This window comes from Chiloscyllium plagiosum, chromosome 42 (assembly GCF_004010195.1).
Source record: "Chiloscyllium plagiosum isolate BGI_BamShark_2017 chromosome 42, ASM401019v2, whole genome shotgun sequence".
In the NCBI taxonomy this organism is placed as follows: domain Eukaryota; kingdom Metazoa; phylum Chordata; class Chondrichthyes; order Orectolobiformes; family Hemiscylliidae; genus Chiloscyllium; species Chiloscyllium plagiosum.
In genome coordinates this window covers 75061-97715 of record NC_057751.1, presented here as the reverse complement: position 1 = coordinate 97715, position 22655 = coordinate 75061, and the positions used below count along the sequence as shown (strand labels likewise).

Below are 22655 nucleotides of genomic sequence, written 5' to 3'. Positions count from 1 at the left end.
CCCCACTGGCAGATCAGTCTTCCTTTTCTATGTGTTTTGAGTGCTATAGTAAGCTTGAAGTTAGGACAGAGTCTAGATTAGAGTGGTGCTGGAAAAGCACAGCAGGTCAGGCAGCATCCTGATGAGAGGCTTTTACCCGAAACATCAATTTTCCTCGGATGCTGCCTGACCTGCTGTGCTTTTCCAGTACCACTCTAATCTAGACTCTGATCTCCAGCATCTGCAGTCCTCACTTTCACCTTGAAGTTAGGATATCTTCATCCTGAGGTAGAAATGCTAAACCACTGGCAGCACCAGAAACACAACCTCACTGCATCCAATTAAAAATCACGCAACCACCTGATGAAGGAGCGTCGCTCCGAAAGCTAGTGCTTCCAATTAAACCTGTTGGACTATAACCTGGTGTTGTATTTGTACACCCCAATCCAACACCGGCATCTCCAAATCATCACTGCATCCAGATTGTCTGCCTCCTTTGTGATTTTACATTAGCATCTACATGTCAAAACTATCTCATCAGCTGTAAATACTTGAGGATATTCTGTGGTTATGACAGACTATAGAAATGTAGATCTCTCTTCTTGCACTGGGTTTATGTTCTTGAGTGTTTTGGATCCTGAATGATCAGCTTATGGTACAATATCTCCAGGAATCAACTGCACTGGCAGGATGGGGAATTTTTTGTTAAAACCCTTGTTAAAGGATCTACTCACCTCATTGGTATTGATCTTCTGATCCTACCAAGCTCAACAAACTGGGTTGATGTTAGGAGAAATCAATGTGGAAAACAGAGCGGGCACCTGACAACTTCAGCTTGCTGCTTGCACCAAAAGATCCCCTTGGTTCATACAACCAAACTACATCTCAGGGCATAATTCATGGCCCTGAGCTATGTGCTTCCCTCATCCATGGACAATGGCACCCAGCATTTGCCAACCTCCTCACAACCATCATGGTACCTGCTCTCATCCACTTGCATTGTGCTTCAGAAGTACAGACCTGTAATCCCCTTACAATCTCCCCCTTATCTGCACCTACACTGAGACAGGAAGGAAAGCATAGGTAATGTGAGTGGAGGGAAAAACTAAGAAAGCAGTTCAAAGGGTCACCTGAGATGATTCTTTGTGCTGATCAGAAAACTGATTCTTAGATTTCCTTCTCCAGAGGCATTCATTGGTTTGCAGGAGACACAGAAGCTTTTCAGATCGATAATTGAAAATCACAGCTTCCAGCAAATGTGAAAAGAAAACAGATTTTCTACAGGCTTAAAGTGGCTTTTACCACAGAGAACCGAGAGAGCTGCTGAGTTCAGGGCATCTTCCAATCTTGTTTACAGCCCCAAGTTGCCCAGCTACCCAAGGACCAAGCAGATAGTTGTTGGCAGGCAAAGGGGCTGAAATGTTATCGAGGGAGTGGCAAGCCTGTAGATTCTGTGCCACTAAGCACTTGAGGTCAAAATTTCGAATGTTTTCAAGAAGGAGTTGGATATAGTTCTCAGGGCGAAATGTATCAAAGGGAATAGGGTAAAAGTGGGAACAGAGTACTAAGTCGGATGATCAGCAACGATTATATTTAATGGTGGAGAAGACTCGAAGGGCCGAATAGCCTATTCTAGCTCATATTTTTGATATTTCTGTGCTTCTGAGACATTGATAACTGGTTACTGGCCCAAGAACCAATTATTGATACAGTTGATTCCTTTCCTGCATTTGTACCTGTTTGAGTGTGTGTTAATTCCTGTCCTTTTGGAAGCAGTTTCCATGTTGCTTCCTGTCCTCTGTGTAGACTTTTGTCTGTGTAGATTTCTGTCCTTTTTGTGAGAAGTTGTTTGTTCTATTCCTCCCTGTCCTCTGAGTGTTGTCTTTTCAGCATATGTTGATTACAGTCAAAAGTGTGTAGTCATTTGTCTCTGTTGATTCCTGTACTGTGTGGTTATTAGTTTCAGTTGGTTCTTTCCTCGGTTTGTAATCATTTTAGCATGTATTGGTTGCTGTCTTGTGTATGTAATTATTTCCATTGGTTCCTGTCCTATTCATGTACTTATTTGTCTTTGTTGATACCTGTCCGGAGTCTGGACTTATTTTTCTCTGCATTGATTCATATCCTGTGCTGTGTATTTAATTGTGCTGATTCCTGTACTGTTGTGTGTAGTTATTTGTGTTGATTCCTGTACTGTTGTGTTTAGTTATTTGTGTCGATTCCTGTCCTGTTCTGTGTAGTTATTTGCGATGATTCCTGTCCTGTTGTGTGTAGTTATGTGTGTTGATTCCTGTCCTGTTGTGTGTAGTTATTTGCGACGATTCCTGTATTGGTGTTTCGTGTGTCCATGGTAGTGCTTATTTTCGGGTCATCCCGAATATGTTCCTTTCCACGCCTGCTTTGATCTCGTTTCGTGCCTGCAGTGAGTTGGGACTCTAAGGTTTTTCGTGGTGGTTTGAGGAATGAAATGCGTCCGGAGCTGTTACCTGAGGGACTGTCCGCGTCTCCCCTCAGCCCCGATCGCATTCTCTGTCCAGAGTGGAGCTTGAAACACGAGTCTGAAGCAGTTGCAAAAAGTGAGCCTGTGGGGATGCGAAGCAGTGTGGCTGACGAGTTGGTGTGGAAATGAGGATGAGGGGAATGCGTGGGATTGGGAAGGAAGGGTAGGAAAGGGGGTGGGGGTGGATGGCGAAAGGGAAGGGTCATTCCTGGGATCGAGTCCATTTCAAGGCGATGGTCCCGCCCTCGAAGGGGCTGCTGATTGGAGAAAGCTTTGGAAGTTTGGTGTCCATCAAAATGTCAATCAGAGGGTGGTCAGAGAGAGGGAAGGAGAGAGAAAGAGGGAAGGAGAGAGGGAGCAGGAGAGTGCGAGCCAGCGAGATGCCGCAGCTTCCAGGGGGCGATGATCTGGGGGCTAACGATGAGCTGATTTCCTTCAAGGACGAAGGCGAGCAGGAGGACAAGCGGCCGGGCAGTGTGTCCGCAGACAGGGACCTCGCCGATGTCAAGTCGTCTCTGGTCAACGAGAGCGAGCAGACGGCGCCAGGCGGCGGCGGGGGCAGCAGCAGCAGCAGCGGCTCTCCGGAGACCGAGGTGAGGTGGTGAGGAGCCGGGCTCGCTCCCCTTCCCCTTCCCCTTCCCTGGGCTGCTCAGGCACGGGAGGTGGGTGGGGACGGAGGGAAGGGGCCCCGGCCCGGGCACTTTCACAGCTCTTTCTTTCTTTCTTTCTGCCTGTGTTTTTTTTTGTGCAGACTGAGCGCAGACACTCGCCGAGTTTTGGGGAGAAAGCTCGGGATTACCAGCAGCACGGAGGTGAGTGAGGGAGGGAGAGCTTGGAGCCAGAGCTTTCTGCATTCACAGCTTTGCAACATTCTTGGCAACTCGCAAAGTTTCACCAACTTTTTCCCCCCTCCCCTTCTCTCTCTCGGCCATGTTCCCAAATTCCCAGGCAAAAGGCAAGATGGAGGGTTGTTCAAGGGAGCTGCTGCTGCTGCCGCCGCTGCTTATCCGTTCATCATGATCCCGGAGTTGGCTACTCCTTACCTCCCCAGCGGATCGCTCACCCCCGGGGCCCGCACGGTAAGACGATGCAAACTTGGTTTTTCTCGCTGCTGGCGGCGCTCAGTTTGTTTGCTGGGGGAGGGTACAGGAGCCTCTCCTTTTCCCATTGCTCTTCCCGTTTCCTTTTCCCCTCGTCATTCCTTCTTCCACATGCCCCCCCCCATTGGCCTCTCAGCCTTTTGTTCTGGGCTGGGGGGTGGGCAGGCACTTTTCCGGATTCTGTGTTTTTCTCCCTCTCTCTGTCGCCTCCCAACATTTTGCCAAGTTTGGCAGAACTTTATGCAGTTCGAAAGGAGCTCCCTCACGGGCAACTCTTCGCCGCCCAGTCTGTCTCTGTCTTTTTCCCCCTCCCCCAGCAGGGGCTGACTGCAGACACCGAGCTGGAGGTGCAGAGGAAACACCCAGGGCGAGAAGTCTTACAGTCTCTCCCTCTAACAGCCTCTCTAACGCTACACGGCTGTAGCTGCCAGTTCCTCTGGAAACCCACTAAGCGATTATCTGCTTGAAAAGCCCCTCATCCCCCAACCTGTGCTGAGTCATAGGATCCGCTCGGATTTTGGTTCTCTTCATTGTGACCCAGAGATTGAGTCAACAGAGCAGCGTCGATTTACAAGATGTGTGCATCCTATCTATCTCTGGGAGGTTTAGTTGGAGAAGAGTTGATGGTTGTTTTTGTGCTGAAGTTCGTGCCCTGGTCTACATTCGGCTGGAATAAGCTGACAGGACACTAAGAATCTTGAATTTGCTTGACGAACACCTTAAAAGACAAATGGTTCAAATAATTTGTCCCTTGAACAACTTCCGTTTCTGCTGCTCATCATCCTCAATGTGTCTGAAAGGAGCTTCAGTAAAACGTACCATTAGATCACTTCAGGATTCAGTTCTTTAACTGACACCATGCTGCAGTAGATTTTAATAAGCGTCCTAAAGGAGGAGGAGAGAAAGGCAGAGGGATTTAGAAAGGGAATCGCAGAGCTTGGGGTCAAGGCAGTTGAAGGCACTGCCCCCAATGGTGGAGAGGTTAAATTTGGTGTCTATGCAGGATGAGAAGTCTGCAGGGCTCAGGTTGTAAGTTTTCTCGCTGTTCTCAGTTTGTTCTCAGACTTGTTTTGTCACCATGCTAGGTAACATCATCAGTGAGCCTCCAGTAAGGCGCTGGCATTCTGTCCCGCTTTCTTTTGTGTGTCTTGGTCTCTGAAGGTGGGTCATATTGTAATCTGTGGGGCTATACTGGAGGAAGTTACAGAGATATGAGTCACTATGTCTGGTAACTCTTAGCTCTCTCTGTCCCTCATTTGGTTTCTCCCACTCCCATCATAACAGAGACAACTTGACATGAACTAAATCATAGAATCCCTACATAGAATCCCATTTGGCCCAACAAGTCCATAAGAAGTACAGTTAGTAAGTTTGCTGATTGCACCAAAATTGGAGGTGAAGTGGAGAGCGAAGACGGTTACCTCCGATTACAACAGGATCTTGATCAGATGGGCCAATGGGCTGAGAAGTAGCAGATGGAGTTTAATTCAGATAAATGCGAGGTGCTGCATTTTGGGAAAACAAATCTTCACAGGACTTATACACTTAATGGTAAGGTCCTAGGGAGTGTTGCTGAACAAAGAGACCTTGGAGTGCAGGTTCATAGCTCCTTGAAAGTGGAGTCGCAGGTAGATAGGATAGTGAAGAAGGCGTTTGGTATACTTTCTTTTATCGGTCAGAGTATTGAGTACAGGAGTTGCGACATCGTGTTGTGGCTGTACAGGACATTGGTTAGATCACTGTTGGAATATTGCATGCAGTTCTGGTCTCCTTCCTTTCGGAAAGATGTTGTGAAACTTGTAAATCTTTTCTGAACCCTTTCAAGGATGTTGCCAGGGTTGGAGGATTTGAGCAACAGGGAGAGGCTGAACAGGCTGGGGCTGTTTTCCCTGGAGCAGCGGAGGCTGAGGGGTGACCTTACAGAGGTTTACAAAATTATGAGGAGCATGGACAGGATAAATAGACAAAGTCTTTTTCCTGGGGTGGGGGGATCCAGAACTAGAGGGCATAGGTTTAGGGTGAGGGGGGAAAGATATAAAATAGACCTAAGGGGCAACCTTTTCACACAGAGGGTGGTGCGTGTCAGGAAGTAGCTGCCAGAGGAACTGTGGAGGCTGGTACATTTGCAACATTTAAGAGGCATCTGGATGGGTACATGAATAGGAAGGGTTTGGAGGGATATGGGCCAGGTGCTGGCAGGTGGGACTAGATTGGGTTGGGATATCTGATCATGGAGATATCTGAAGACAGTTCTTTTCAGACCACAAATCAAAGTAAATTAGTGAGCCGAGATGGTGGGGATTGGATGGATCAGCTGTGAATTAGGACATAGTGGGCAGAATTTGGGCTTATCTAAATTTTGTATTGCATGAAAGTTGATAAATCAGTCAAGACTGCATTTCGGAACTAAGGGAAGCAGTAGTGAGGGCATAGTTACCTTCGGAATATATTAGTAGGCGCTTAGAGTCGTAGAGGTACACAGCAAGGTAATAGATTCTTTGGCCCAACTCATCCACATCAACCAGATTTCCTCAACTGAACTAGTCCAAATTGCCTGTGTTTAGCCCATAACCCTCTAAATGTTTCCTGTCCATGTACCCGTCCAAAAATGAGGGGATTGTGCTGAAGGGAGCTGCAGAGATAAGTCAATTTCTGCTGCCCTTCACTTTCTCTTTGAAACCTCCTGTGGAATTTGCCTGTGCCTTTTGCCCAAGCCGCCCATTCTAAATCCTAACAACACCAAATAAAGGCGTTTCTCTTCATCTAAATCCTAGCTCTCTTGTTGATCAACTTTAAATTGTGACCCCTAGTTACCGACATTCTAACCGTCAGAAACAGAGAATCCTTCTTTACCCTGACAACATTTTGATTCCATTAAAAAGCCTGTCTCTGTGACTGTGATTGTCATATTGCCTGATTGTTGTAAATGCTCATCTGGCTCCTGATAGTCTTGGTCGAGGGAAATCGGTTGTCCTTCTCTGGTCTGACCTGTTGCTGACTGCAGACCCATGTGACTGACTTTGAACTGTCATCTGAGATGTTCCAGAAAGCCATTTCGTTCCAATCAAGGAGGTAGTTCACCACCACCACCTCCTGCAATTAGGAATGTTCAATGAAGGTGAGTCTTTCCAGTGATAACTACATGCAGTGAGTTCATGAAGAAAAGTGAGTGAGTTGATCAGAATGGATGATGTTTGCAGGGGATTGGGTGGAAGTGGCCACATGCTCATCCTGCAAATCAGGAATAACACTGCGTTTGTGAACCATTTAGCCCAAGATGTTTGCCAGGAAGAAGGATGGAGCCGGTGGCTTGGGAACAGAGTTTTTGATTGGTGTGTAAAACATTGCCTTCAGTCTTGCTGAAATTTCATTGGAGGAAATGCCTTCTCTTTCTGTATTGGATTTCCGGTGCGCATCTGAGGGCGGAAAGTTGACAGAAGTGTATGTGAGGGAAAGCTGGCTGTTGTCAAACATTGTTCATGTTGTGGATTTGTGATGTGACAACGTGATGATTGGGGAGTAATTTTATGAACCAAGACATTAGATTGGAGGGTTGTTAGAGAGGGATGATGCTGGCAGACCTCAAAGAAGTTGTCGGGGAGGGGGGGGGCAGGGGCACACCTAAGACTTGAGGAAAGGAAGCCATAAATAAAATGAACTAATACGGAGGCTAGGAAGGGATGATCAGCAGTTTGCTCAAAATGTGGATGAGAGGGAGAAAAGTTTCGAGGCTTTTGGAGTTTTAAATTTATATATGGGCCGTGAGAAAGCTGGCCAGGCCAGCTTTTATTGCTAATCCCAGACTGCTTTAGAGCAAGTGGTCTTGTAGAGCCACTGTTGGTAATATTAAGGAGGATGCTGCAGGATTTTAACCAAGCAACACTGAAGGAATGATGATGTATTTCCAATTCTGAATATTGACTGGCTTGGAGGGTAACTTTCAGGTAGTGGTGTTCACTTGTATCTGCTCCCAAGAGAGGATCTAAGGATATTGGTCGTCAGCACAGACTTACCAGTTAGATCTGTACTGTTTAAGGTTTTAGAAATAAAAACTGGGGGTCAAAACAGTCACAGCTTTGTAAAAGACACACCATAGTCAACAAATCTAACTGATTTTGTTTTGATGGAACCAACAGAGGACCTTGCGGAAGGAAATCCAGTGAATGTTGTCTGCGTGGATTTTAATAAGTGTTTCAGAGTGCCACATAAAAGGATGGTTAACAGAATAGGGAGTGGCCCTGGAGGTGAGATTTTCACTGAATTGATACAGTACAGAAGGAGATTGTTTTGCCCATCGTGTCTTTATAAACTCTGTCAATTTACCAACTTCATCTCGGCGGCACTGTGGCTCAGTGGTTAGCACTGCTGTCTCACAGTGCCACGGACCCAGGTTCGATTCTAGCCTTGGGCGACTGTGTGTGGAGTTTGCACATTCTCCCCGTGTCTGTGTGGGTTTCCTCCAGGTGCTCTGGTTTCCTTCCACAATCCAAAAATGTGCAGGTTAGGTGAATTGGCCATGCTAAATTGCTCATAGTGTTCAGGGATGTGCAGCAGTTAGTGGTAAATGTGGAGTGATAGTGGAATGGGTCTGGGTGGGTTGCTCTTCAGAGGGTTGGTGTGGACCTGCCAGCCAAGTGGCCTGTTTCCACACAGTAGGGATTCTATGATCTCCCCTGCCTGTTTTCCTTTTTCAGATAGTGATTAATTTCTCTCTTCAGTGCCCTAGTCAAACTTGCTTGCCCCACACTCTCAGGCAGTGCATTCCAGACCCTATCCACTCACTGTGTAATGGACTTCTCATGTCATCACTGCCTCTTATAGCAACCAGCTTAAACCTCTTTCACCTTGTTCTTGATCCTTCTATGACAACTATGGGAGCAGTTTTTCACTATCCATTCAGTCCACATCCCCATGACTTGGAATATCTCCCTTGAGGTCTCATTTCAGCCTTCACCTCTCCAAGGATGCCATGATGTGGAGGAGCCGGATTTGGACTGGGGTGGACGACATTTTTTAAAAAAAACACTCTCCAAGGATAACAGTCCCAAATCCTTCCATCTCCCAGAAATGAAGTTACTCTTCAACAGAACCATTCTCATGAAACTTTTCTATACTCTTGTGTTTCCTTAAAAGATGCAATGATGTTGAAATAACTGCACAGAGGCGATATCCTGTCACCGAGTCAGCCTTTTTTGAGACATATGCACTGTGCGTGGGCTGTGAACAGGCCAGCTCAAAGTCGGTCCCTAGAATTTTGTGCTACATCTGCCAGACAGCGCTCTCTGGCCCAGGTTAACAAAACCTGATCAGGAATCTCACAGTCAATGAGATCCATGTGGCAATGGTTCCAATCACTGTAGAGAGCTTTTGCAATTGCTGTGTTTAACCAATTGCTGTCACTTAGCCATAATGACTAAGGACCCGATGGTAGTGTCCTTATCTTTAAACCCAGAGGCCAACGTTCAAGATGTGTCATAATATTTCTCAACAGGTTGATGAGAAAATATCTTCCCTTGGTGAATAGCCTGTCCCCTGAAGTAGTGCAGTTCCCAGGCTGAAGTTACTCAGGTGATGACCCCATGCAGACAAATGGAGGATTTGATCCATGAACAGACATTGTTGTTCTTTGGGCTAAATATAGTTTAGTGAATAGATTATGGAGGCTGGACACTTCTCTTTCAAGAAGACAAAAGTGAGATGAGACTTGATAAAGGTGTACAAAATCCTGGGGGAATCTGGACTGAATAGATGGGGAAAATTTGATTCCACTGACAAAGAGGTAGAGAACCTAAAGGCACTGATTTAAGATGATTGACAAAGCAAGTGATGGTAAAGTGAAATTGCGTAAATGTAGTCGTGGTTAGGATTAGAAATGCACTGACTGAGAATGTGGTGGAGACAAATGCAACTGTGGCTTTCACAAGGGAGTTGGATAATTATCTGAAGAGACCAGAAAATCTGCAGCTCTGGGGGGAAAAAGGAGAATGTATGTTTTTACACAAAGCCTCCTTTTGTGCTGTCACCATTGTGTCTGTGTGTGTGGATAAGATAGACAAAGTTAAGCTGTTGTCCTGCGAGACAAGAACTGGAAGACACAAATTGAAGGTGCAGGACAAGAAGTGCACAGGTTTGAGGAAGGAATTTATAATACATTATGTGGTGCTTGGAATTTGCTGTCCATAGTGATGGTGCAAGTGGAGACTATTCGTGACTTCAAAAGGAATATGTACAGATATTTGAGGGAAATAAACTTGCAGGACATGGGGAGAGAGAGTGGATTGCTTGAACTGCTCCACATATGGACATGAGATGAATTACCTCCTGTGATGTTATGAGTGTGGTTGCCAATGCTTTTGTACTTGTGTTGGTCTCTGCTATTTTTTAGTTTACTCACAAGATGCAGATGTCACTGGCTAGGCCAGCATTTATTGCCCATCTCTAGTGCCCCTTTACAAGATAGTGATAAACTGTTACCTTGAACCATCGCAACCCTTGGAGAGTCAGTGGTGGAGGGAGAATGGGGGTGTTTGTCATCATGTCATCTTCTGAAGCAGATTCAGCAGCTGAGTGATCGGGGAGGTTGGTCATCAGTGGGACATATTCTAGGTCCATCACTGACCTGATGCAATTAGTCTCCAATGTCATTCAATAGTGAGGGCTCACGCTATCCTCCTGTGAGTCTGTCAAGTTGATGGGAAAGGACACATCCAGGATGGTGGTAGAGCCTAGTGAGATCAGAACAAGTTGACAGTACTCAGCAGATGTGCCAGCATCGATGGAGAGAGAAATGATCCATCACAACTGATGCCGTCACTCACTTTCTGTCTCCAGAGATGCCTTGCTGAGTATCTCCACATTTTGTGCTTCTATTTCAAACTAATGCTCATGAGGTTTGGGACTTCATGAGCATTAACTTGAGGTCCCAACTGGAAGGTATGTTCAGCAGAGTATGAATAATATTTGAGTATGTCTTGGTCCTCTGAAGTTGCCGAAAGCTAGCAGGGAGGATTTTGAGGGTTTGACATGGCATGCTGTGTCCCATTGTCCAAATATATTCTCATTGTTGCTTTTGTTTTGTCAAGAATTGAGGCTATTTCAGACAAGTTAGTTTCACCCTGTAATTCAAAATCTGATTGAGACTTCACCAGTAAAAATAACCGTATTTTCTTGTGGGATGAACATCATGAGCCGGTTGGACTTTGACAAAGTGTTAGGTTTATAGGCAGCTTTTCAAACATTTTGTTATTATTCTACATTGAATTCAATGATTTTAATTTCTGTGGCATTGTGGGATTTGAACTCCTGTCTTCATTGGAATAGTTTTGGTCTTTTTGAGTGAGAAACAGTCCAAAGTGGGGTCCATCCCAGCTATGTTACTGGAAAGAGTTTGGAGGAGGGGAGGGGAAAGTATTGAAAGATGTTTAGACCACTCAGTGTAAAGTGGGAAATGCCCCTCAGTTGCAGCTGCAGAAACTTGGCTAGTAATCCAGACTGGGATCACATTGTGATCCTGAGGAAGCATTGTTGTATCACAACTACAGAGGGAGCACTGCGCTGATGTAGAAGGTAGGAGCTCATGGTGTATGGGGTAACATGTTAGCATTGATAGAAAATTGGCTGGCTGACAGAAAACCGAGTCGATGTATAAATGAATGGTAGGGTACGATGATTGGATGCCCGCTGTGGTCTGCTCAAGTCTCAACTATTCACTGTTTATTTCAATAACTTAGACGAGGTGCTAAAAGTTATAACGGCTCAATTTGCAGATTAAACAAAAATAGGTAGGAAAGTATGTTGACAGGGTGACATAACTAGGTTGCAGACCAGTTATGGATAGATTGTTGTTTCCTCATTTAACCTGTCAAAGTGTAATATGGGAAAATATGAAGTTGTTTGCTATGTCTGGAATAATAATACTGAAGCAGAGTATTGTTTAAATAGGTAATGAGTGTAGCATTCCAAGGTGCAGAGATAATCTAGGTTTTCTAGTTCATGAGTCACAAACAGTGACTACACAGTTACAACATGTAATTGGGAAGAGGAATAGATTCTATTCGTTCTTAAAACATATTGAACATTAAAGGTGTTATTGTTACACCTGTGTAGGGCACTGGTGAGACCACATCTCGAATATTGTATTCGGTTTTGACCTCCTTATTTAAGGAATGATGTAAATGCGTTGGAGTTAGTTCCAACGAGGTTTATTAGATTGAAACCTGGAAATGAGTGGGTTATTGTATGTGGAAAAGTTGGACTGACTGGCTTGTGTTTTCATGACTTGAGACGAGTGAGGAGTGATTTGATGTCAGATCCTGAATGGTTGTGACAATTCCTGCCGACTTTCCTAGTCTTTTCCCTTGACTTAACATTCCCCTGTGCATTCCTAAAATCAGGCATGCTTTTTAACAATAGGCATTGGATGGGCTGTCTGTTTGCCAGTGTACAATGTAAGTGGAGGAAGTTATCTATCTCAGATTTAACATTAACAACTGATCCTGCATCCCATTGCTGTTTGAGGAAGAGAGTTGCAAACATCTATCTTCCTTGGGGTGTGGAAGTGCTCCCCCAGTGGGCGGCATGGTGGCACAGTGGTTAGCACTGTTGCCTCACAGCGCCAGAGACCCGGGTTCAATTCCCGCCTCAGGCGACTGACTGACTGACTGCGTGGAGTTTGCACGTTCTCCCCATGTCTGCGTGGATTTCCTCCGGGTGCTCCGGTTTCCTCCCACAGTCCAAAGATGTGCAGGGTCAGGTGAATTGGCCATACTAAATTGCCCGTAGTGTTCGGTAAGGGGTAAATGTAGGGGTATGGGTGGGTTCGCTTCGGCGGGTCGGTGTGGACTTGTTGGGCCGAAGGGCCTGTTTCCACACTGTAATGTAATCTGTAATCTGTAATATGTCTCCTGAATGTTTTGACCCTAGTTCTCAGACTAGTTGTAGAATTACCGAACCAGTGGAAATAATTTATCCTTATCTATCCTGTCTTTTCCTGTTAATATCTTGAAAACTGCAATCAGATTACCTCTTAACCTTGTAAATTTGAGAGAAAACAGGCCAAAGTTGTATATGTTCTCCTCACAAATTAATCCCTGAAGTCCTGGTATCACTCTTATTACCAATGCTGTATTCCCTGAAAAACCAATACATGTAGATCCTTCCTAAGGTGTGGTCCCAGATTTGCTCACCGTACACTAAGTGGGTCTGAGCCGGGTTTTGTATAACTGCGGCATAACTTCTGCATCTTTGTACTCCAGTCCTCTCGATGTAAAGGCCAGCATTGCATTTGCTTCTGCTGAGCAGTTGGGATTGGCAATGTGTAGGATTGGAGAGATGTGATAAACAGGCGGTTTACAGGAATATTTTATTACGATGGTGAGTGGGCAGAGAAGGTGTTGAACAATATGTGGATCCTGTCCTTGATCTCTGTCAAGACAATCACACCCTCAGGTTCATTTGTGTCTGTATTTCTGGCTATCATTTGGTTCGGTATTGAATGATGGATTGTATTGGGTGACTCTGATTGTTCAAGGTGTGCGGAGCCAGTTATAAGCGCCTCTGGTTTTGGGTCTCCCTTTATGCAGTGGATCTGGGGAAGGTTGATTACAGGATGATTGTTTAAATTCTGGGTTCCTTGTCTGCACAGCATAGTTATGCCACCTTTATAATGCAGTTAACTACATTAAGTGAGTGTTTCTTGGAATACCAAAGTAAATGCAAGACTCTGTGTGACGCCGTTGCATATCCTGTTGCTTTTTGACACTCACACAGTTCACACTCTGTCCCCTGTTAAACTGATGGTCTGCCTGACATTGCCTGGCCCACCATCAGTAGTTGCAAACTGGTTTGAGTCAGTGACGAGTTGCTCTGTTTGTTTTTATTACAAACATTTGAAGTATGTAGTGGTGAGTGGCTGCATCACAATCGCCTTTCTGTTTCCAGCCCAGAGTATGGAACTGAGCTGCCACCTTCTGGTGGTTTGTGTTCTGAGTTGCTTCTTGCCCCTCCCCCTCCTGTTCAACCCAATCATGCAACAGACCATAAACGCAGCCGTTGGGATTGCAGAATTAAGTAGTATTAAGTTGGATCGCAGTTTGGAGATGCCCTGTGACCTTTTGTTTTTTGAATGATCCTCCCCAATCTTGCTCCCACCCACTATGCTGAGTGATTCTCCCTTTAAATTATTTGTGCGATGTGCAGGCAATGGTTGTACAGCCTATCTCTCGTGCACCAAATATGCCCAATTAAAAATGGGAAATGGGTATAGGATCTAAAGGTGCCATAGTATTGTCCCTACCTCTGAGCGAGGGAGTCCAGGTTCAAGTCCCCCTTGCCCCAGAGGTGTGTCACAGTATATATGAACAGGCTGATTAAAGATGTCTTAGGAAGAGGATTGGTGGCAGCACTCATCAAGTCACAGGTTCATCATAGAATCATAAGCCAGTTGGCTCCACAAGTCCACACTGACCCCCCCCCCCCCCCCCCAAAGAGTATCCCACCCATTCCCTTACCACTCTACATTTCCCCTAACCAATGCACCGAGCCTACACATCCCCGAACACTATGGGCACTTTAGCATGGCCAATTCACCTAACCTGCACATCTTTGTACAGTGGGAGGAAACTGGAGCACCTGCCGGCAACCCACGCAGAGACGGGGAGAATGTGAAAACTCCACATTTGGAGTTTAATTTGGATAACTGTGAGGCATTGCATTTTGGTAAAATGTACAAGGGCAGACCTTATTCAGTCAATGGTAGGGCCCGAGGGAGTCCTAGGAGGTCATGACATAATTCTTTGAAAGTTGCCTCATAGGTAGACAGGATGGTTGAGAAGTCATTTAGCATGCTTGCCTTCATTGCTCAAACCTTCGAGGATAGGAGTTGGGATGTCATGTTGTGTTTGTACAGGATGTTGGTGAGGCACTTTTGGAATACTGTTGTGGTCATCCAGCTATAGGGAGGTTGAGGGGTGACCTTTTTGAGATTTATAAAATCATGAGGGACAAAGGTAAAGTGAATAGCAAATAATCTTTTCACAAGGGTGGGTGAATTCAAAACTAGGGGGCATATTTTTAAGTTGAGTGGAGAAAGTTTTAAAAGGGACTTGAGGGGCAATGTTTTCACAAAAAGGGTGGATCACATGTGGAATGAACTGCAGGAGGAAATGCTAGATGCATGTACGGTTCCAACATTCAAAAGACATTTGGATAGTGTTATGAAGGTGTAGAAGTGTACTGTACCTTCAAGAGAGTTAAAAGCTAGCAGAACATACCTGACAGCACCAAGTGTTCTGAACAAGGTACAATGTAACCTTTTGGTCTGGCAGCTCGTGTAGCTGGTTGCTTGGAGACAAAAACAAATTCGAATTAGGCCAAACAGTTTAAATTATACCCCCAAAAATACCAAACTCCAATCAAGTTTGAATTTAGCATATGGAGAATATTAAAAGCCAATGACACAATTCAATGCTTTGGGGTTATAAGACCAGGAAAATGTGAACAGTCGAGAGAGAACGGCCAAGCCACCGACACATGTAGACTGCCAGAAACACAGCTCTCTTAAAGGTACCTTTATCAAGCAGTGAACTGTGAAAGAGAAATCTCTAAGAAGAAGAAAAGAAGACGGAGGAAGATATAAAGAGAAGATTCGACTGCTGTCTGGTTTTGAAATTTGAACTTTTGGTAAATCTTAATTGGGGGTTTTAACGGACTAGTATCGTAGAAGAGGAAGGTAAAAGATAAGTTAGAGAAAGAATTGTAAATAGTTGTTAGTTAATTATTCTCTGTTAGACTTTTAAAAAAGAAAATAAAGTTGTTAATTTTAACTTTAAATAGTTCTCGGCTTCTCAAATTTTCACAGGTTACTGCACAGGATAAATCTTTTGTGTTGCTGGTTTAAATTAAGCAAGAGGGTTTACCTTTGTCATAATGAATAGGTACATGATTAGGAAAGGTTTAGAGGGATACGGGCTGAGTGCAGGCAAGTCGGACGTGTTCACTTTGGGAAACTTGGTCAGCGTGGACAAGTTGGACTGAAGAGGCTGTTTCCATGCTGTATGACTCTGCTTCTGTATTAATACTGTACCTTTTCTTTCGTGAACTCCAACTTGGCTCATGTGTCTCTTATGCCTTTGGAATTCGCATTTTTGACTTCAAGCATATTACCCCCATGAGCGGTCTATTTTCTTTCATCAAAAAACTCAACCAAGCATTTTAAAGGAGAGTTTCCTTGAAAAAGTTGCTGGATTTCCTTCATTCATTCACATTTGTCTACACGATCATTTCTCAAAGCTTTCTCACCAGTGAGGTTTTGTGAGCAGGCTTGTAACTGTTGTTTATATCCTCTCACCTGTTTGAGTCAGGGTGTAACAGTGGTGTTCTCCATGTCACTGACCTCATGCCTACATGAGAGCAGAATTGGAAGAGTATTGCCAGTGTCTGTGCAATTTCCATCCTTCCTCCCTCAATATTGTCATATTCTCTGGTTCTGGTGACTTGCCGAGTTGAAATGCGACCAGTCTAATTGACAGACTCCACCTGGTCAATACTTATCCTTCATCCAAATTGTACGTGACCGCAGTGACCACACTTGAATGGTACATCACTGGTTGTAGGGATGTGTACTGGTCATGAAAGTGCAAGTCTCTTTTTTTTTAACATGGAGAGGCGAATGATTCCCCTCTGTAATACAGGGTCGTCACTCAGTGAGGAGAAAAGGAAAAACATGCATTTATAAGGCATCTCAAATGACCTCCGAGCACCCCATATTGTTTCATGACCATCAAGTACATCTGAGCTGTAACAATTGCTGTAATGTGGGAAATTCAGGAGAAAATTCTGGAGCACATACTTCTCAAACGGCCGTAAGCTGATGACTGGCTAATCTGATTTAGTAATTGCTCATTGAAGAATTAATTTTATCTCAGGACATGAGGGAAATTCTCCTCTACTTCAGATGCTCGTGGGGAATCCTTTTATGTTTAAACAGAGGAAAGAGAAGGTCTTTATTTAAAATCTTGTCTGAAAATTGATATCTCTGACAGTATAGCACCCTTTCAATACTGTGCTGGGAGAGTCTGATGTATTCTGAGCTCAAGTATCTGAACTGGAATTGATACAGGGCTTTGGGGAGAAGACCAGGAAATAGGTTTAGTTTAGGATTTATGCAGGGCTGTGGAGATTAGTTTGGAATTGTTAAATGGTGATGCAGGGAGAGAGAGAAATATTTCCTGTCTGGTTAAGATTGACATCAATTTTGATCTATCGGCTATATTCTCATTCCATTCTGATATTTCCAGTATCTGCAGATGAAGTGGCCCCTGTTGGACGTCCAGACTGCCAGCTGCCTCAAAGACTCTCCAGCTCCCATCCACCTTGTGAGTAACATCAAATGTTCGGAGAGTTAGCTGGGCAGTGAGCCAAGGGCCAACCATCTTGAGTAGTGCAGTCTATTATTTCTCGGTGAAATGGAGTGCCACTGTAAAAGTATGGCAGGCGGACTGAATGGAGAGAAATTTTGAATTTATCTGTTTGGACTTGAGAAAGATGACTCTTAAAAAGTCAAAATGGTTGTAACTGAGGCAATGTTAATTGTTTAGAGGTCCAAGTACAGAAATCATCAAAATGTGAGGCGAATGTTGGTCTTCATCTCGAGTGTGTCGGAATATGAAGGGGAGGAAGTAAGTTTGATTATACAGAGCTCTTGTTAGTTGCCAAGTGGAGAAATTCTTAATTTCTGGCTGCACATCTCAGGAAAGCTGTGTTAGCCTTGGAAAGTGAGCACTGCAGGTTTATAAGCAAAGTACTGTAGCTAGAAGTGTTCCTTTGGTGAGGTTAAGCGGAACAGATTAGCTTTGTGATCCCTTTAGTATAGCCGTTCAAAGGAGAACTTAATAAAAATGTTTGGCATGATGCAAAACAGAAAAATTATGAACATGAGATTAAACAAAAATTTTTAAATTCGAGGCAGGCCATTGAGGGGTGATGTCAGGAAAAGTTTCTTCACAGGTGGACTGCAGGAATTCTGGAATCATCTTCTTGAAAATGCAGTAAACACGAGGGTTTTGTTGACTATTTCAGACTGAGCTCAATAGATTGTTGTTGAATCATTGCATACAGATTTACAAAAGAAAGACCGGTGCAAGGTGTGGAGTAACAGGTGAACCTTCCTGTCGCTCTCCTACCACTCCCCCTTGAACCACCTCAAAGTCCACTCCCATCTTTAAAAACTCTCACCCTTCAGCCTTGTTTACTCTTGGAATATTATTTATTTCAGGCTGGTTACTAAAAGTGTAGGGGATTCTGGAATGTGAGGAGATAAATGTCTTATCAGTGAACCGTGAGGATAGGGGAGTCCTGTGGAAACGTGCTGACTGCTTTGTGTGTTTTTTTATTTCCTGTAGGCCAACAGGTTGCCTTTGGTGCAGCATGCTCATCACATGCACCCTCTTACTCCCCTCATCACCTACAGCAATGAACATTTCTCACCCGGGAACCCAACCCCACATCTGTCCTCTGAACTCAACTCCAAGACTGGTGAGCAGTTACACTGACCTCATCTCAGCTGATCTGCAATTCTGACCACCATCATGACTCTTTCCTCTTTTCTTCCCATTGTTGCAGGACTCTCTCGGGTTCCATACCCCTCCGAACTGTCTCCGTACTACCCGCTGTCACCAGGCACCGTGGGGCCGATCGCTCACCCACTGGGCTGGGTCATGCCACCGTAAGATGTTCTTTCTCTTTCCTGCCTCCCTCCAGCAGCCCTGTTATCTTTGTCTTGCTCTGGGAATTGCAGCAATGGGTTGTGTAAATGATGGCCATGTCCCATCCTCCTATCTGTGGCACTGTGCCCACTCGGGCACATGTGATCTCCAAAGAAGAGTAGAAAACAGGAGCAGAAGTAGGCCATCCAGCTCTTTTAGCTTGCTTCACTATTCAGTCTGATTATGGCTCGATCCTCCAGGCAGTTAGAGTCTGACATTGACCGTAAAACCTCAGTAACTTTGCATTCAGCAGTGAGTCATGGTACAAATTGGTAGGCTGTCTGCTGTGGCAAGAAAGCAGCTCTGACAACATGCCTGTTAGGTGGGAGAAGGAGGTATCTTCATCAGGATCACTTCATGATACTCCAAACTGCTTTACAGCGAAACCAATAGCACTCTCTTTGAGTTGTAAAGTCATGGATTCAAGTCCAATTCTTGAAACCTGGTGATATTGTTTTGGTTGAGACAGGGACAAGACTGGCAGTTTTACTTTCCGGGACTTAAATAATTCAGATATGAGAAGAATGTAGAAGAGGTGGGGGAGTTGCTTTGGGAGAATATCACTGCTACTGAGGAAGGACACTTTGGAGGGCTCATTCAGCAAGGCGTTTTGAGTAGAGCTCCCGAATAGGTCGGGTGCAATCACTTTGGGATTGTACTACAGGCCTTGTAACAGCTAGCAGGTGATAGAGGGACAGGTGTGTGAACAGGTTATGGAAAAATATGAAAACATCATGGTCAGTGTAGTGGGTGATTTTAACTTTCACGACATTGACTGGGACTTGCTTAGAGCTTGGGGCCTGAATGGGGGTAGGTTTTTTAAGTGTGTTGGGGCAGTTCTTTGAAACAATATGTAATCTGGCCAACTTGGTAAGGGGCCGTACCTGGCATTGGGGAACGAGTCTGGCAAGGTGATCGAAGTTTCAGTGGAGGAGCACTTGGTGAACAGGGACCATAATTTTATAAGTTTTAAGTTACTTATGGCTGAGGTTAAGAGTAGTCTTCAGGTGAAAATAGTAAACTGGGACAAGGCTAACTACCATAAAATGAAACAGGGACATGGGGAAATTTGAAGAATTTGAGTCCTTGAAGAATACAAAGATAGCAGGAGAGAACTCAAACAAGAAGGGCGAAAAGGGGTCATGAGATGTCCTTGAGGTTTTCCTTAATGCTGTTTGCCAATGCGTTTTGAACATAAATAAGGAGCAAGAGGGTGACTAGGGGAAGGGCAAGTCCACTCAAGGGAATTTATGCAAGGAGTTGGAGGAAGTAGGTGAGGTTCTCCACAAGTGTTTTCATCAGTATACACAAAGGAGAAGAAAATAGTGGGTGGTGAGACCCGGGAGGGATATATTTATATTTTGGGGCATGTCAATATTAAAAATGGAGGCATTGTTTTAAAAAGCATTAATTCCCCAGGATCTGATGGAATCTATCCCAAAATGCTGAGAGATGCAGGTGAGGAATTGCTGGAGCCATTTGTGAAATGGTTGTTTCCTCTTCAGTCACAGGAGAGGTCCCAGAGGACTGCAGAATAGCCAATGATGTTCCTTTGTTTTGGAAATTACAGACTGGTGGGCTTTGTATCAGTGGTAGTGAAATTATTGGAGTAATCCTTTGTGACAGGATTTACTCACATTTAGAAAGACATGTACTTAGTGGCAGTAGGCAGCATGGCTTTTTGCGAGGAAGGTTGTGTCTCACAAACTTGATTGAGTTTTTTGAGGAAGTGACAAAGATGATTGATAAGGGCAGGGTGATAGATGTTGTTTATTTGAACTTTAGTAAGGCCTTTGACAAGGTCCTTTATGACAGGGTGATACAAAAGATGAAATCACATGGGATCCACAGTGAGCTGGTTAGATGGATAGAGAACTGGTTTTGTCACAGAAGGGTATTTCTCTGACTGGCGATCTTGTGACCAATGATGTTCCGCAGTGATCAGTGCTGGGACCTGTATTGTTGAAACATACATAAAGGATTTGGAGGAGAATGCAGATGGCCTGATTTGAAAGTCTGTGGACTGGGACTAGTGAAGAAGATGGAGATAGGCTGGAAACTTGGGCAGATGGAGTGTAATCTGGTCAAATGGGACATGATGCATTTTGGGATATCTAATGCAGGAGGGAAATATATAACAAATGGCAGAATCCTTCATCGCACCAACATACAGAGGGACCCAGATGCACATGTCCAAAGTTCCGTGATGTGACTATACAAGTGGATAAGATGTTCAAAAAGGCTTATAGCATGCTTGCCTTTATCGGTCAGGGGATAGAATATAAAAATTGGCAAGTAATATTGCACCTGTGTAGAACTTTGGAATATTGCATAAAGTTCTGGTCACCACCATACAAGAAGCATGTGGAGGCTTTGTAGAAGGTGAAGAAATCAGGTTGCCTGGTTTAAAGGTGTTCACTATGAGGAGGGACTTGGTTTGTTTTCACTTGAACATTGAAGGATGAGGGGTGATCAGATAGAAATTTGCAAAACTATTTGAGTTATGGATAACGCAGATGGTTGGACTCTCATAATTACTGAGGACTTGAGTCTAAGGTAAAGTAGGATAAGTGTTTAAAAAATGATGTGAGAGGCAAGTTTTGTTTTTACACAGAGCATGGTGAGTGCCTGCAATATACTTCCAGAGGAGGTGGAAGAGGCATTTCGATAGATACATGAAATGGCAGGGAATAAAGGGATATGGACTGCATAAAGGCAAAAGGTTTTTAATTGAGAAAGGCATCATGCATTGGCACAGACTTGGTGGACCGAAGGGCCTGTTCCTGTGCTGTATTGTTTTCTGAGAAGTGAGGAGGTGTTTGTAGATGTTCAACTGAGGTAGCCATCTGACCACTCAGATGGATGTGAAAGATTCAGTGGCCAATAGTGGACTGAGATTCAGGGTGTCTTGCGTTAGGGCTAAAGTCAAGAAAACAGATTAGTTTGATGTTGCCAAGTTGCTGTGTGTAAAATTGACTGTGAGCAAATTTACTTCAATATCATCAATATTAGACAGCATAGTACTGTATTCAGTGCAAAGCCCATTGAAAAATAATAGAGACACGAAGAAAGAAATTTGCACACATCTAACCCCATGCTGTCCCTGCATTGGGAGTGTTTGATGGATACAAGAGATCTTTACTGTCAGTTTAATGGAGTAGAGTGAGTTTGAGTCTGTATTAAGTCTGCAAGGGAGGTGATAACCTCATGGTGGTGTTACTGGACTGTTAATCCAGAGACCCAGGTAATGTTCTAGGGACCCTGGTTCGAATCCCACTGTGGCAGATCTTGGAATCTGAAGTCAATAAAAATCTGTTTTTAATAGTCTAATGATGACATTGAAACCATTGTCAGTTGTGGGAAAAACCTATCTGGTTCACTAATTCCCTTTAGGGAAGAATTTGCCGTCCTTTCCTGGTTTGGCCTACATGTGACTCCAGACCCACAGCGTTCTGATTGACTCTTAACTACCTTATGGGCAATTAGAGAAGGGCATTAAATGCTGGCCTAGACAATGATGCCCTCATTCTGTAAATGAATACCAAATAAAAATTAAGCTATACCTATCCTGGAAGCATTTGATGAGAACAGTGTGGAGGCAGCTGTCATGGCAGCTTTACTCTATCTAACCGTGTTCTGTCCTGTCCTTGGGAGTGTTGGATGGGGATACTGCCAAGGGAAATTTACTTTTTCTTTAAAAGAGTCAAGAGAGCTTCATCAGTATCTGGCTGAGTGCTATATCTGTTCTGGGAGTGTTGAAAGACAGTATGGAGTGATAGTTACAGTATAACTAACTACATGCTGTGTCTGACCTGGGATTATTTGATGGGGACGTTGTAGACTAAGCTTTACTCTATATTTAACTCGATGCACCCCCAGTCCTGGGATTGTTTGATGGGAACAGTATAGAAGTTTTACTCTGTATCAAATCCCTTGCTGTAACTGTCCTGGGAGTATTTGAAGGGACAGTGCAGAGGATGCTTTCCTTTCAATTAAGAAGAGTAGAGGTAGTATCCAACTCTGTGCTGACCCTGTGTGGGGAAATTTAATCTTTATCTAACCAGGTGCTGTACCTCTTCTGGGAGTGTTTGGTGGGGGCAGTGTGGATCACTTCATAGTGTGAGAATAAGAGTTGGTGCAAGGACACAATCAGAACGGCACGGTGGCTGAATGGTCAGCGCTGGGGACCCAGGTTTGATTCCAGCCTCTGGCGACTGTCTGTGTAGAGTTTGCACGTTCTCCCCGTGTCTGCGTGTGTTTCCTCCAGGCGCCTTGGTTTCTTCTCATTGGACCTGATTGGGTATACCCGAGAAC

At 44.4% G+C, this 22655-nt stretch overlaps 1 protein-coding gene across 3 annotated transcripts in view; it reads left to right on the top strand.

The window, feature by feature from the left end:
• The first annotated feature begins 2202 nt into the window (after positions 1 to 2202).
• LOC122542996 (transcription factor 7-like 2) overlaps positions 2203 to 22655 on the top strand; it is a 44462-nt gene continuing 24009 nt past the window's right edge. For 2 of the 3 annotated variants that reach the window (XM_043681145.1, XM_043681146.1), the window contains exons 1-6: positions 2203 to 3072; positions 3231 to 3291; positions 3428 to 3558; positions 16875 to 16952; positions 17979 to 18111; positions 18199 to 18301. In XM_043681145.1, coding sequence (XP_043537080.1) covers positions 2665 to 3072; positions 3231 to 3291; positions 3428 to 3558; positions 16875 to 16952; positions 17979 to 18111; positions 18199 to 18301 — 914 coding nt within the window. In that variant the 5' untranslated portion in view covers positions 2203 to 2664. The remainder of the gene's footprint in view (positions 3073 to 3230; positions 3292 to 3427; positions 3559 to 16874; positions 16953 to 17978; positions 18112 to 18198; positions 18302 to 22655) is intronic. The other variant, XM_043681143.1, reaches the window with a different exon arrangement.